The 16508-nt window shown below is 43.9% G+C and overlaps 2 protein-coding genes across 11 annotated transcripts in view; one reads left to right on the plus strand and one right to left on the minus strand.

The window, feature by feature from the left end:
* Window positions 1–5848, minus strand: part of METTL8 (methyltransferase 8, tRNA N3-cytidine) — a 54963-nt gene extending 49115 nt beyond the window's left edge. For 2 of the 4 annotated variants that reach the window (XM_084812628.1, XM_084812654.1), the window contains exon 1: window positions 5511–5848. The gene's annotated coding sequence lies outside the window, so the exon portion shown is untranslated. The remainder of the gene's footprint in view (window positions 1–5510) is intronic. The other 2 variants (XM_084812664.1, XM_084812636.1) reach the window with 1 other exon arrangement.
* Window positions 5849–5917: 69 nt separating this feature from the next.
* Window positions 5918–16508, plus strand: part of DCAF17 (DDB1 and CUL4 associated factor 17) — a 37622-nt gene continuing 27031 nt past the window's right edge. For 4 of the 7 annotated variants that reach the window (XM_084812696.1, XM_084812678.1, XM_084812688.1 and 1 more), the window contains exons 1-4: window positions 5918–6015; window positions 6890–7121; window positions 8555–8658; window positions 13443–13533. In XM_084812696.1, the coding sequence (XP_084668822.1) occupies window positions 6948–7121; window positions 8555–8658; window positions 13443–13533 (369 nt within the window). In that variant the 5' untranslated portion in view covers window positions 5918–6015; window positions 6890–6947. The other 3 variants (XM_084812727.1, XM_084812717.1, XM_084812736.1) reach the window with 3 other exon arrangements.

A 16508-nucleotide genomic window follows, 5' to 3' on the forward strand; every position in this document is an offset into this window, starting at 1 on the left:
TGCTGGAGCCAGCTTATTTATTGGGGCCATTTGAGGGCTTGCGGTTCCTTTGTCACAACAGCTTTGCTGCTTATTTGTCATTTCCGGGCATAATTCAAAGTACTGGTTATAACCAATACAGTCCGACACAACTTGGGACCAGGCTGTTTGAAAGACCACATTTTCCCATGTGAGCCTGCCCAGGTTTTAAGACCTTATGGGGTGGCCCTTCTCTCTGTCCCACCACCATCAGAGGCACATTTGGCAGGAATTCAAGAGAGGGCCTTCTCAGTGGCTGCTCCCAGGATCTGGAACTCCCTGCCAAGAGAGGCCAGGAAGCAAAGACATTTTATTCTTTATTTATTAAGCTGAATTGTTTGCTGAAGTAGGTTAACTGGTGGGTGCTATTTCTTAATTTTATTGATGTATTTTAACCGATTTGCTTTTATATTTTAATTATACTTTTGTATTTTATCTTGTTTTTTATTGTTGTTGGCTTGAGAACTATTTCTAGTAGAAAGGCAGATTCAAACTCAATAAGGATCTTTTTTAATGACCTCCACCCATGAACCATGAAGCATCTTTGTGTAACTGTTTCAGAACAAGCCCAATGAAAAAAAAATCTGAATAGAATCCCCAGAGAGAGTCATCTTGTGCCTATCTTATTGTCTTTTCAGTGCTAAGGAAAAATGTCCCCCTGCCCCAAGCTTTTCAGATACAATTTTAATCCTTGTTTATGCTGCTTTTGTGATTTGATGGTCTTTTCGTTTATTATGAGGTTTTTATATTTACATTTTAAACATTTTATTCGTTCTTATATGCCATGCTGGGAATATAACTGAAGGGTGGTATAACAATACCTACAATTAACAAACAAACAAAAGCTCACACTCTAAAATGAGAAGCAAAAATCCTCAGAGCAGAACACAATGGCAAAATGATACCAATGACCCACTGACTTTATCGTAGCACTTATGTCCAAGCCAAATATACCAAATTAACCCAAGTTCACTGTCTACAGTTTCTAGTATATAGCTAACATATAAATAAACACCAAATAGCAGTGAAATCCAATACATGTTTACTCAAAAATATGTTCCACTGGGTTCAATGGGGCTTACTGTCAGATAAGTATATACAGGATTACTGTCTAAATAGTGCTTTTCTTGTATGAAAGGAGATTCTTTACCTAGACTTCCATGTTTGGAATTTTGTAGTCAGACTCCAAAAGTTCCTAAGGATTCTAGAAACTAGTATACAATCTTAAACTTTTATTTTTAAATTTTTTACAGCTGGTTTATACCTGCATAAACATAATTGGATTTCTCATCATTTCATCATTCTGCAGTGGACAACTTTGAGATGAATGTCTGGGCTGCACCTGATTCACCAACGTCAGAAGGAAACTTTTCTATGATATTATTTTTCCACTGAAGATTTATAAAAATGCATTGTTTTGTAAAATTAGTAACATAACAATAAATAGGCATAATATCAGGCAAATGGAGCAGCTTCAAAATGGAAACTTTTTCCCCTCTGCTAGAAAACATGTATGTTAAATAATACATCTCTCTCTCGCTCACTCGCTCTCTCTCTCTCTCTCTCTCACACACACACACACACACACACACAATTTGTAATCTGGTTGTGTGTGAAGAGGGAAGGGAGAAGTAAAACTAGAAGTATACATAATCTAAACATGTTAATTCAGATCTAAATCCATTTACAGCATCAGGAAATTTTCCAAACAATTTTTTCCTGGAACATTTTCCAATTCAGAACTTTCTGATAAGATATGGCAGTACCACCCCATAAATCAAGAGGTGGGGATTTCAAGTGTACCATAGGCCAGCAAAGAAAGAAACCTCCACACTTTTCCCTGTGAAAGTTTTTATTTCTTTAGCCACAGGTAGAGAAGGTTTTTTTCTGTCATAGGCCACATTCCCTTGAGAGTAATCTGTTCAGGGCCGCATGCTGGCAGTTGATGGGACTGAAGCCAGCTGTGGGAAGGGCCACCCCTTCCCTCTCTGCCACCCCATTTTCTCTCTTACCCTCCCTCTCCTACCCCACCCCACCCAGTGGGTTGCCTGGGGAAGGGACTGACTGATATTGCCAATGATCTGAACTGATCGTTGGGTAGAGGACTTTTGAGATTAGGCTGTGGATGACATGCTTTAGAGCACAATTTTATGCATGTTTGGACAGAAAAAAATCCCACAGTTCCCAGCATGTCCCAGCCAGCCATGCTGGCTGGGGCATGCTGGGAGTTCTAGGACTTTTTTCTGTCTAAAGATGCATAGGATTGCACCCTCAACCAATTTTCTCCTAGCAAGGTTACTCCTAGTCACAGAGTTGGAGGCCAATACTGAGGCCAACACTGTGTTAAAAAATGCTGTTTGGGGAGAGAGCAAGGACTAAGAGGAGAGAGTTCAGTTTGGACCTTATGCCAATGTTGCACCCTAAACTGCTCCTCCCGCCCCAATTGTTGGGGGTTGAGAGCAGACAGAATCCTGTACGCAGGTCTGTCACTACCACATCTAAGTTCAGCCCTGTGGTGTATATTAATTGATAGTTATTACAGAAGTCTTAAAATACTGACCAAGTAGATTGAAGAAGCTTAACTTGTGTGAAGGATTGTGCCCAAAGTTAGGAACAGTTTGGTAAAGGACAGCAGATAACAAATATTGGCCTTTTCTTAGAATACAAGGATGGTGGATGCCATGCAATACATCGGAAAGAAAAACGTTTTGTTACACAATCTGCTGCCACAGGATGTGGTTACAGAAGACAGTATGAGTGGTTTCAAGAACAAATTAATAAGTCAAAAACTCACAAGTAGTAACTAAGGGGGTTAGGCTAAACCTGCTTTCTCTAATGCTAGGGTTCTACACAGAAACAATAATACTTGAAACCATCTTTTCCCCGCTTATGTTCCAAACACACACATGCCCATGGTGGCAGATCCTTGAAAGCAACACTGGAACACAGAAGACTCTGTGAGTAATGCACCAGGTAAGGAGCACTCCTTCTGCAGAGAACATCACCAGTAGAGAAAGCTTTTTGGCAGAGGGAGCAGTGCAGGGTTGACATGCCAGTCAATTGACTGCAGCCCAATATTGTCAAATAGTCTATGAAGCCAAGAATGCCACTGTTTAGGCGACTGTAACTTTGTAACTTCATTAAGGTGTCATTTATTAGCAAGGGCAGGTGTGAGGGCTGCTTGATCTATAAAATTCAACACCATTTCGGACCTCAGTACTGGACAGACCTTCTCCTCCCATATGTACCTACCCTAAGGCCAACCACGAAAGCTCATCTTCGATTGCCTGACATTCTGAGGCTCAGAAGGCAGCAACAAGAGAGCGCTTTTTTTGGTGGTGGCCCCCTAGCTCTGGAATGCTTTCCCAGGGAAAGCTTGCCTGGCACCCACTTTGCTTTTTTTTTTTTGGCATTAGACTAAGACTTTTCTGTTCTCCCAGGCTCTTAATGTATTTTAGTACTTTTGGGATGCAGTCCTACTGGATTGCTGCCTGCTAGATGGAAGCCTCTAATCTTTGAGGTTTCTAAGGATCCTATGACCTGCTGGGCTGCTGCCAGCGTGGTGGGAGGAACAACTGAAGCAATTTTCGCCCCTCCATCCTCCTCTGCAATTTTTTCCTGTAGACAGGCTTCTGAGTCCATCTAGAGGAGCTGCACTGGCAGGGGCGGGGCTTAAGCCATAGGATCCCAGCCTCTCCTCCCTTCCCTGACCACTCATGGTTCTTTCAGCTGCTGCTGCTACAAGGAAGCAAGGGAACGGATCAGAACACAGGGCCCCGCTCCCGAAATTGTAGTAGTGTCTACAGCTTCGGGAGGGAAACTCTGACATATCCCACATTCCCTGGGGCACTCTCCCAGGGACTATAGGATTGCTCTGCCTGTGTTTAAGATTTTAATCCCTGTGGTGATATTTTAACTCTTATATTTGGTGGCTGTTTTAGCTTTGCATCCATACTATATTTTATTCTGTGATGGTATGGTTATTGGCTTTATAATGTTTTATTGTTTTAATTGTGATTTAATTGTATTTTATATTATATTTTAAATTGTACTGTACGACATCTAGAGAAACTATTTTATGAGGGGTTTAAATAATTAAATAAAATCCTACTGTGGTCAGGCAGCCAATCTAGAAGCATATCAAAGCTTGTCCTACTACTAACCTCCGACAACAGCAGGCATCTTCCAATAGGAGTAGGAACACAAGCATCAGTGTCCAAGGTCAGTGTCTTATGGCACAATACATGTCATATACATGCATATGTCTATGCATGTATAGACAGAAAAATGTTCTACAACTCCCAGCATTCCCCAGAATTCTGAGGAATGCTGGGAGTTGTAGGTCTTTTTTTTTGTCTAAACATGCATAGGATTGTACCCTTAATAGCATTTTAAAAAATAAACTGTAGACCAGCCTTCTCCACAGACCAAGGGATTTGTTTAAACCTGTACTGTCAATCCAGCCTGCTAACAGTCTTTCATAGCAGGATTGGGATGTTATCAGCCCTACATCTTGAGACCTTTTAACAGAAGATACCATTGAACCAAGGCTCTCATATGTCCGCTATATCTGACTAGTAAAGAAAGTTCAAGATGCAGCTAGATCCATTGGAAGGGTGTAATAACCAGCAAGGCTAGTAATTCATAAGTGATTATTTTGTGGCTGTAACACAGCTTAAAATATGTACAACAAGTGTATGTTCAGGAACAACAATTCTAAAATATTAATAGAATCTGTGATGAATAATGTAAAACAGCCTACGTGTGTTAATGTTTTTGTAGTTATATAATTGTTACACTGTATTTCTTAAATAAAATACTTCAAAATGAAAAAAGATGCAGCCAGATCCTTATGCATTTTTACTCAGAAGTATATCCCAATGAGTTAAAGAGATCTTATTCGAAAGCAAGTTAGTACAGGTCTGCAGCTTTTCAGACATGTTTACTAAGGGTCCACTGGAATCAACCAGTTTTGCCTGTCCAATGTACATTTCCCCAGATTCTAAAGGGGTATCTGCATTAGTCTGTTGCAGCAAAAACAGTCCTGTCACACCTTAAAGACCAACAAATTTATTATGGCATAAGCTTTCACGGATACGGCTTATGTTATAACAAATCTGTTAGTCTTGATGTCACACGACTCTATTTTGCCAAATATAAACATTAGGATGATGCCTAAAGCAGCTTTCCCCAACAGGGTGCCCTCCAGATGTGTTGACTACAACTCTCAAGCACTCTCCAGCATGGCTGGCTGGCGGATGCTGGAAATTGTTGACAACTCATCTGGAGAACAAATGTGGGAGAAGGCGGGTCTAAACCTTATACCCTATCGAACTAATTTAAGAGGCAAAAGTATAAAATGTTTTGTATTTCCTTCAGAAGAGCAATACTTTTGAAGTTGATGAAATTACTTCAGGGTAAGTGATATTATTAAGCACTTTCTGAAAACAAATACAATCCAGTCGTTATTTTTAGGAGGAGGAAAAACATACCTTTCAAACTGTAAACGCCATACAATGCAGAAAGCTTTCCTGATATCCTTATTCTCGTGCTTCCTCAAATCCAGCAATCGTCTTTAATGATTTTAATTAATGCCAAACAAAAAAGTTAGAGGGGGAGTGTAAAAAAAAAAAAAAGATGTGCAGTTGCACGACATTTTGGAAGGCTCCAAAACGCTATCTGCCAGGATGCTTAACTTCAACTCTCTACTCGTGCACACATCTACCGGCCGGCCGGTCCTCCACGACGCGCTTTGGGGAACAAAAAAAAAAAGGCATATGGCCCCAGTATACATATAGAGCAGAGGAAAGAGCGGTGCATTTTGGGAGTCGTAGTCTCGAGGTGATACACACGCGCTCCCTTGAGCCCATAGCGTTGAAAACTACTTTTCCCGACGAGCATTGCGAAGTGGTGGAGGAAAGACGCATCTATGGGGGGGAAAAAGACCAGTTTTGTAATCGTCTTCTTTCTGCGGTTCTGGGAGGTTTTGCACACATGGTGGGTATTGGAGGCGTAGGTAGGCAAGAAGCGATGCGGCTCCTATTGTTTATAGTATTCTGACGTGCAGTGGGGGAAAGGGTTCTTTATGAGCACCCTCACCCCGACTTACAGCGCAAACCCATGATTACTCAGAAGTAAGTCCCACTGTATTCAATCGGGCTTACTCCCTAGTAAGACCCAATAAACTCAGTAGGACTTGCTTCTGAGTAAACCTACGTAGGAGTGCGCTGTTCAGACTTTTCTGTTGAGATGTTTCCGAAATCCATCCTACTCTGTATGACAAATATACTAAAATTCAGTGTCTGTAGTGCAGCTTGATCCTGTGCATGTTTACTCTGACGTAAGTCCAATGTGCTCAGTGGACCTTACTCCTTACACTTACTTAAGTGTGGAGAGAGTTGCAGCTTAACAATTGTAAACTAGATCTCATTAAAAGGAATAGATGTAGATATATCGGCCCTATGACAGGTAAGGTTATGGGGAGAGAGAGATCTGGGGTGGAGAAAGATTCAGGGGCTGCCTGAGAATCGTTGATGTGTCATAAAAAGTGTTTTAAGTTTTAATAAAATACTCCTTGTGGGTCTTCTAATGCTGAAATTCAGAAGCAGATGGTTTCTGCATGTCTCTGGGATTATTTGTGTAGACAATCAGGCTGCTATTTGTACACACAGACTAGCAATACAGTCCTGAACATATCTACTCAGAAGTCCCATTGAGTCCAATGAGGCAAGTGAGAATAGGACTGCAGTCTTAGGGTTTAGAAGTTGAACAGAGTAGGTTTTATTTTTGAATAAACATTGATAGATATTTTAGTGCACCTGATTTCCATATTTTGGAAACTGAACAATAACATGGGTTTTCTTCTATTTAGTTGCCTTGAGCTTCCTGAATGAGCCATAAACAAAGTGGAAGTTTGATGTTTCCCCAAAATGTTTTCCAATTCATCTTCTTCATCTGCAACAGCAAGACTCCACTCCTCTGATGCATTTAAAGTCCACAATATCTGCTGCCTACTAACCAGAAGGTCACAGGGATTTCACATGAAAGATGCTGGTGTTCTTTACAGGAAAAACATGGGAATCCTGAGGAAGCTGGTATGCCAGGTAACATGAAGTGTCCCAATACAGTGGCACAGCTCAGTCCATTACAAATTTCTTGAGCACTTCTGTGGAGAAACTTAGAATGAAAGAAATCCACATGTAGATCATAATTTGTGATGATCTACATATGGATTTAGTGCAATTTTCTACATGGATATGCTTTCCATGTGACAAAAAATGTCACTTGGAAGCAGCAGTCATGAAATCTTTCCCAGGGATTGTTAATGTAATCAACATTACGGGGTCTTTATCTTGATACAAGGAAAAGCGGGGAATTTGAGACACAGTCTCTTATTTTACTATTTTTGCTCTTTCATGAATTGCTATCGGTGCAGTCCTGTGTGTGTTTACTCAGAAGTAAGCCCTGCTTTGTTGAGTGGGGCTTACTTCCAGGTAGATGCACATAGGATTGCAACCTGTGTTTATGTGTTCTCTGAATTCTGTGCACCTGAGGAAGCAACCCTACTGCTGTTCTCTCTGTCAGTGGGGTATGAAAAAGACTTGAATTAAGACCCTCTAGTCTTGCCAGAAGTTGTTGACTCTCTTTGAAGAGGCCATTGAGTTTAGGGTAACTAACTGTATAAGCAGCCCGTGAGAGATTGTAAAAACAAATAAGGGCACAATCCTATGCATGTTTAGACCGAAAAAGTCCCACAACTCCCAGCACTCTCCAGGCTGCATGCACCTTAAGGCTGCAATCCTATACCCAATTACCTGAGAGTAAGCCCTATTAAGCTTAGTGGGACTTGCCTCTGGGTAAACATGTATAGAGTTATGCTGTGAGTTTGTGTAATTTGACTTTCTATTTGAAGGTGGAAAAGGTGTGCTACTATTAACATCCCCAATCCAAAAATATACATGATGGAGAAAGCTTACTCATAAATGCTAAGTTCTTTAAACCTCAAATTCGTGCTGTACAATATTTGTTTCTGTAGGCAGTTAGTTAACCAGTGAAAAGGTATATAAGGATGCATTCTTATTTATGTTTAGACAAAAAAGTCCTACAACTCCCAGCAAGCCCCAGTGGACATGCTCCTTGGGGCATGCTGGGAGTTGTATGACTTTTTTCCATCTAAACATACATATTTTTGCACCTTAACTGATATAAAATTGTAAGTAGAGAATGGATGGTTTACATTTTATTTAAAAAGATAACTATTTTTTCATTAGGTACAAAGGGATTAAAAAAAAATCAGGATACAATGGTTTTGTTTTTAATTTACAAAAGTCATGCTTTTCTGAATTTTTATGTTAGTATGAAATCATAAAAATAAACTAGTTTGTAATGCTAAAGTTCCTTTTCTAGAAACGTTTAGTATAACATGAAAGCATCCTTTATGTTTCCAACAAAATAATAAAAATGATTAACTTGTATGGCCATTTTAGCTCTGTTTCCTGAACCACAGCTTTTTACCGATCACTGTGATTTCTTTCAGGAAAGTACAACATTCAAGAATGTTTGGACAACCCATTCTACATCTCCAATTGCTTATCAAAGCGGAAAGATTTATTTTGACAATTATCGGTGCTGCGTGAGTAGGTAATTATATGATTTTTTAAAAAAATCTTTATTTCTCTTTGGAATTGATTATTCTTTCACATCTTGTGAAGAGGTGTGTAACTTTACCTGGATAAAGTTATCTCATGCGTGGGCAGTATCCAACGAGATGCTGCACCCTCGCCGAGTCCGTTGTCCCCACACTGATTCCATTGCCCCCCCCATTCCATTCCAAAGTGAGACCCACCTCTTTCGCAACAGAGATTTAGTGTGCCTGGGAGCAACCAGAAACAAATGGAAATGCTTGTTTCTGGAACAGGGCAGGTTGGCGGAGCTCACATAAAGGAACTCTGCCAGCCTATCCCGATCCAGAAGCTAGTATTTCCACTCCTATTGGGGCTTCCTATAGGAAGCATTTAAGGGCACAGTCCTATCCAGATAGGTGGCTGCCTCTGAACTCGGAGGCAACCGCCTATCCAAAGCAGGGCAGGAGAAGCACGGAGGAGATCGTTCCCTCCGCACTTGTCCTGCCCTGCATTTTTGGTGAGACACTGGATGTGTCTTACTGGCATTTCCTCCCTGCCTGCCCTGAAACGCCCTTTTCCGGCCACTCCGCACTCCTCTTGTGTACGTGGAGGATGGGGCTGTTCCGTGCTGCCTCCGAGGCAGCATGAAAGGAGGGGCGGGGATGGTGGTTCTCCAGGACCCGACCTCTGAGCATGGGCTCCGAGGTCGGTTCCCTGAAAACAACATATCCTATGCCCATCTAGCCGCTGTCTAGTGGCCACAGTCCATCTCTGTTGCACAAGTGGTTGCACAAGTGGATCCTGCATGCACAGTGGAGTCGGCAGGAGGGGCCACTTGGAAAACAGCCTCATTGGATACTGCCCAGAACTTTGAAGAAGACTGTATGAGATGGCAAAAGTTCTATACAGCCAGAGTCCAATCTATGTTGCTTTGGGAACAAGTTGCATTTATTTCTATAGGACTACAACCCTCACCATCCCCCAGCCAGCAGAGTTGTAGTCCAACACATCTGGATGGCACCAGGTTGGGGATGGCTGGGATAAATGCTTTGCAGCTCCGCAGTATGGTTCTTAACATTTTACTGTGTCTTTAGTGGTTTATGACTTTTGTTTCATGCTTTTTTGCAAAGTACCTTGGTTGGTTCCAGAAAGGCAGTATAGAAATGCAAAAACTAAATAATAAATAAATCCTGCAGTGATACTCCTTCCGTAGCAGCCTTAAATATTGAAGGCTTTAGAGAGTCTTCTCTGCATGGAAAGGCTGAAATATCTTGGGCTTTTTTAGTTTAGAAAAAGACTAAGGGTGCAATCCTATGTATGTTTAGACAGGAAAAAGTCCTACAATTCCCAGCATGCCTCAGCCAGCATGGCTGACTGGAAGGGTACTGGGAGTTGTAAGTCTTTTTTTCTGTCTAAGCAGGCATAGGATTGTGCCCTAAGATATATATTTTTGGCATCTAAAATTATGAATGGTACAGAGAGATTAGACAGAGAATTTCTTACCCTCATAACACTAGAATTCAGAGTCACCTGTTGAAATTGTTTGGTGGTAGATGGACAAAAGGAGGTGCTTCTTCACATGACACAAAATTAGCTTATGGAATTCACTACCACAAGGACAGATGACTTTTGAAAAGGATGAGACAAATTCATGAAGGATAGGTCCATCAGCCATGATAGCTCAATGAAACCTTCATGTTCAGTGGCAGTATACCTTTGAAGATCATAGAATCATAGAATAGTAGGGTTGGAAGGGGCCTACAAGGCCATCGAGTCCAACCCCCTGTTCAATGCAGGAATCCAAGCCAGAGAATCCCTGACAGATGGCTGTCCAGCCTCGCCTTGAACGCCTCCAGTGTGGGAGAGCCCACCACCTCCCTAGGTAATTGGTTCCATTGTCGTATTGCTCTAACAGTCAGGAGGTTTTTCCTGATGTTCAGCCGGAATCTGGCTTCCTGTAACTTGAGCCCATTATTCCATGTCCTGCACTCTGGGATGATCGAGGAGAGATCCTGGCCTTCCTTTCTGTGACAACCTTTCAAGTACTTAAAGAGTGCTCTCCTATCTCCCCTCCGTCTTCTCTTCTCAAGGCTAAACATGCCCAGTTCTTTCAGTCTCTCCTCATAGGGCTTTGTTTCCAGTCCCCTGATCATCTTTGTTGCCCTCCTCTGAACCCTCTCCAGTTTGTCTGCATCTTTCTTAAAGTGTGGTGCCCAGAACTGGACACAGTACTCCAGATGAGGCCTAACCAGTGCTGAGTAGAGGGGAACTAGTACTTCCCAGGATTTGGAAGGTATGCTTCTATTACTGCAGCCCAAAATAGCATTTGCCTTTTTTGCAGCCACATCACATTGTTGGCTCATATTCAGCTTGTGATCGACAACAATTCCAAGATCCTTCTTGCTTGTAGTGTTGTTGAGCCACATATCCCCCATCTTATAACTGTGCATTTGGTTTCTTTTTCCTAAGTGCAAAACTTGGGATTTATCCTTATTAAATGTCATTCTGTTGTTTTCCGCCCAGCACTCCAGTCTCTCAAGATCCTTTGAATTTTGTTTCTGTCTTCCAAAGTATTAGCTATCCCGCCCAATTTTGTGTCATCTGCAAATTTGATCAGCATTCCCTGATCAATGGAATGATATGATACAAGATGCTATGGGGACAAACAGTAGGGGAGGGCCCTTTGCCTCTCATACCCTACTTGTGGACTTCCCAGAGGCATCAAAATGTTGTGCTTGACTGACGCTTCTGCTGAGCTAGCAGGGCTTTTCTTAGGTTCTTAATTTTTGTGGTCTCTGTGATTTCCTTCCCAAACAAAACTATGTAGAAGGATTGCTATCTTGGCATTTAAACACAGGAACCTGGAATTACCAGTACTATAACTAATTGTAATCTATAATAATCAAGGAGGAAGTGTGTCTATCTGTCCTTTCATTCCCACCATAGCTCCGAGATTGTGAAACCTAGACACCGGAAACCTGACATGTATACTAAGGGGATCCCTGAGGTGTGCACCTCGGTGTTTTTTTTGTTTTTAAAACACATTAATTTTAATTAATTTTAATTTGTCCAATGTGTCCATGGGGTTGAAGCCTGCAGTACATCATCACCCACTGGTGCAGACTTCCCTAACCAGCACATTGCTTTGCAGCCCGTACAATTTGATGCTGGAGGAGATTAGAAGCCAAGGAGATTATATGCCTACCCTGTCCCTCCGGCTGTGAGGCAGCCCCCTGCCCCCCAGGTGACTGGAGTGGACAGACCCCTCCCTTAAGGGGCTACAGGGATGTACCATGGCAGGGGCTGTGCTTAGAGGTGTTAGAAGGCATGGCTTCACTCGGATGGCTTGGGCACAATGTGTCCAGCACTCTGACAGCTGTATAGGTTTGCTTGAAGGCTTCGCTGTACCAGATTAAAGACTATCTAATAGGCCAAGAGACAGAGTTACATGCCTGCTCCATCTTCCCTGCTGTGGGGCATCCCCCCTCCTTCAAGGGAATGGAGTGGGAAGACCGCTTCCTCAGGGGGCCGTAGGGGTGCACCATGGCAGGTCCATGCCTTAGGGTGCCCAGAGTCATGGCTTCACTCAGAGGGGGCAGGCACAATGTAGGCCCCACTCCACCCTCCGGAACATGCCATTCTGGGGCCTTCTGCTGCTGCCTACTGCTGGTAAAAACACTGTCAAGGGTAGATTGATGGGCAGACAGGGCCCCTTCACCCCATCCTAACCCCTCTTGGGTGGCTGTTGGAGAGGTTTAGAATTGGTCTGCCCAAAGCTGGGAGAAAACAACAAATAAAGTTGTCACTGGGTAGTATCCTATCGTGACCATGTGCTCGTGGACCCACTGCTTGTGCAATGGGGCTTTTACAGTTGTAAAGATAACCTGAAATGAGTAGAAATGGGTCAAGTCAGCAGCGCTCACAGCAGAAAGCAATTTTGCTTGTTTTCAGGGTTATTTTTCAGAAGCGGAAAAGGCTTGTTGCACAAGCTTTGGGTCACGCAACAGGACCTATTTCTTTCCTCCCCATCCACTGCATATGCAGCATGCAGGGGAGCTCACAATAAAATTCAGCCAAAACGAAATCATCTTTGTCATGTCCTTCAGTGGAGACAGAGGTGGTTAGAGATGGCAGGTGGTTGGCAACCATAGGCTTTAATGCATGTGCGCCCAGTGAGGCTGGTGGCTCCAAAGTCAGTGGGGCAGTGAATCTGCTCTGATTTTTAGTCAGAACTCTAAAGGAGCCACACCTTGGATCACTCCTTTAGAGTTCTGACTGGTTCTGACTGAAGCCCAGAGCAGGTTCACCCCCCACTGACATCAGAGTCACCAGCCTCCGTTTGGCACACCTCTCTTTGGTGGTGCAAAATAGCCAGGCCACAACTGAACCACTTTTACTAGAGGCAGCCCCATGGCCAGGGAGCAGTGATGGGAGAAACATGAGAAGGAAGATCCGAGGGGAGGAAGACTCCGGTTATCAATGGCTGCTAGTCATGGTAGCCAGATACCTCCAGTGTAGCGATTGCTGGGGAACACGAGCAGGAGGGTGCTGTTATGCTTATGTCCTGCTTCTGGGCCTCCCACAGGCATCTGTTTGGCCACTGTGTGAACAGAATGCTGGACTAGATGGACCCTTGATCTGATCTAGCAGGGCTGTTCTTATGTTCTGTGTAAGGACTAGGGCCAAGGACCTGGCTGCTGGTTGCAGAGGACTTGTTTGTGATTTATAATAGCGCATAGAAAGACCTTTTGAAGAATGGAAGGCGATACACTCTAATCCTGTGTGTTTTTTCCCTCTCAGTGTCACACCAGAGCCCAGGATAATTTATCAAATGCCAGCATGCCCTAAATCGGAAAAAATAGAGGATGCTTTATTATTGGAATGCCCAGTGGTAAGACTCTTTTGGAACAAAACAACTTTGCTTAGCAGAACGACGGCCAGACTCCCTTGTGTCATATTCAGTGTTTCCTTCTTCCTTTTAATTAGAAGTCCGACAAGTGAAACAATCTCTGGGGACGAAACCTTTGGGGACTAAAGTAAGCAGCATCTTTTCAAGCGGAGGCTCCGCGAGCTGCATCGGTGTGTTCAGTCATTTTCATGTTGAGAAGTCTCTGCTGGTCGTCTGGGTCAAAGACGCCATGTGTGGGGGAAGCCTATCCCTGTGTGACCCTCCTTGCAGGACTGTGGAGGCCGAATAGATATATACCATATTTTAAAACCAATGGTGGATGGTTTGCAAAGCATGGTTAGTGGCATGGTCTGAGAATCCAAAAGAGAGGCTGCAGTAGCTAGCTAATGTTTAATATAGTATGTTGCTGCTGCAGTATATGGTTATTGCAATTGCAGAAAATGTTCATTAATATGATGGCTGGGGTGTAACAGGGAGGGCTTATATACTGCAAAGCCTGTTGAGGGTTGCTGTGTGTCTTTGTGTGTTCTGTGCACAGAGACACATGCTACCCAGCAGGATCACAGTCAATGAGCGCCAAGTTGCCCAGGGTCTGAAGTGTGTAAGGCAAGTTTTTGACATAGTCCCAAGTGCAGACCTTGACACTTTCCCCATAGGAGTGAAAGGCATCCAGTGGGGATTGCCCCTCAGTGAGGGGCAAGGCATCCAGTGGGGATTGCCCCTCACTGAGGGGCAAGGCATCCAGTGGGGATTGCCCCTCAGTGAGGGGCAAGGCATCCAGTGGGGATTGCCCCTCAGTGAGGGGCAAGGCATCCAGTGGGGATTGCCCCTCAGTGAGGGGCAAGGCATCCAGTGGGGATTGCCCCTCAGTGAGGGGCAAGGCATCCAGTGGGGATTGCCCCTCAGTGACCCCAGCCATTGAGAATCAAGCCTGCTCCCGACAGCCTCACCTCACCCTGGGGGCGCCTAGCCCCAGCCTGCAAATGGGCATAGCCCCACCCTGGCTTCTGTTTCTTGGTCATGCTGGAATGTGCAGTGATGTTTGGAACTGGCTTTCATGCATGGAACTGGGTGCCCACATTTGAGTTTGTTTTGGAGTAAAATTGCCAGCCACTTGTACAATTTGACATTTTCTTACATCCCAGATCCTACTATCCTAATACCCTATGGATGTTTTCTCTCTGAAGTAAGTTCCACTGAGTTCAACGGGACTTACTTTAAATAGAGTATGCATAGGATTGCAACCTTAAGGCACAATCCAATGCATGTTTAGACAGTAGAAAAGGCCTACAACTCCCAGCATGCCCCAGTCAGCTATGCTGGCTGCGGCATGCTGGGAGTTGTAGGCCTTTCGTTCCTGTCTAAACATGCGTAGGATTGCACCCTTGGTTTCTTTAGATTTCTGTATATATACTTTTTTGGACTGTAGTTATTATCTGTCATTTTAATTGTATTTCCAATCTGCAAAACGCCTTACAGTCATTGGCCACAATTAGGGTTGCTTCTCTCTCTCTCTTGTTCTTGGTTTTTCAGGCTTCTGCTCCTCTGTCTTTAACAGCGGCTTCATCTGCAGATATTAGCAGGTGATCATACTTATTCTCCCCATGCCGTGGACTGCCTAACATGCTGATTTCTGCATCCCATGCTGCTGTTAGGCACAGGAGCAGGCCAAGCTGGCTTAGTTCTGGCCAGCTGGTAACCCTAGTCACAATCCTGATAACAGCACAACAGGTTATGCAATCCCAGTGTTTCTTGAGCAGCATAACAAGCTGCCTTTGAATCTCAGGGCCAAACTAGACCTGCGAGACAACCATGAGCATGTTAAACATGTGTTTGCCCCATTCACATAAAAAGCAGGGGGTGGGGAAGTCTGCTCTTTACACAAGAAGGTGTGTGGGGCAGGGGGCACCTCTCCCATCTTACCTTGCCGCACTTTTGCTTTTATGTAGTTTTTTCCGATACTGGAAATGAGCCAGGCAGGGAGAAAATTGCTTAAAGCACAGCAAGTTGAGGGGTACAGGATTTGTTCCTCCCCCTTGCCTGCTCTTTTCTGTGAAAAGAATGAAACGCCCGCCACCACTCACCCTGTTTTGTATGTGAACTGGGCATCCACTTGTCTGATAAACACACAATTGCCCTGCCCCACTGAGTGGGCCCTCCGTGGAACTTCAGAAGGAGTTTCTCATGCGGCGTTGGATTGAAAGAAGAAACAATCAGAAATGGTCTGGTTGCTTCTAAAGTGACTCTGTGAATTGGGGCCTGATCTTGTCCACCCTTCCAACAACCCTTCTAGGCAGGCAGCTGGTATTCCCATTTCACAGAGAGTGAGCTGAGACTGAGAGACAGCGACGGACGGATAGCAGCAGCCCATAGCTGAGTGGATGGGATGATTGTCAATGTCCAAAGCCCATGCCCAATGCATTGCCTGACATAAGTTTGAGATCAGCCCTGTGTCTTGAGCGTTAGCAAATATGGCATTACAGCCTAATACTGGATAGAAAGCAATTAGACTTCTGTATAACTTCAGCTACATATAGAGTGGCCAGATGCAAAAGCAGTCAGGACTTCTGGATCTTTCGTAGCTGTGAAGAAGAGGGAATTTCAGCAGGTGTAGCTTACCGTGCACGTTACACCTGCTGAAATGTCATCCTCTACACAACTATTTAAGTTGCGGGAACCCCAACCTCTTTTGCATCTGGCCACCCTCGTTGCACCTTTAGAGAGCTGTTCATAGATAGTTATATGGGTTGCACCTGGAACCTATAGTTGTGTCCTCAGAATGAAGTACCATTGTTTTCAATATGGCTTCTACTACGGGGGTGCCAGACCTCAGGCTTGGGGGCCAAATCTGGCCCACCTGGGGTTCCAATCTGGCCTTCTGGGGTTCTACAGATAACTCTCCCCCTTTCCCTCCCCCCCTTTCCCCTGACCACCAATTGTTTAGTGGTTTCCTAGCG

Source organism: Heloderma suspectum, chromosome 1, assembly GCF_057233095.1.
Source record: "Heloderma suspectum isolate Gila_16-S chromosome 1, 16-S_ref, whole genome shotgun sequence".
NCBI classification, from domain to species: domain Eukaryota; kingdom Metazoa; phylum Chordata; class Lepidosauria; order Squamata; family Helodermatidae; genus Heloderma; species Heloderma suspectum.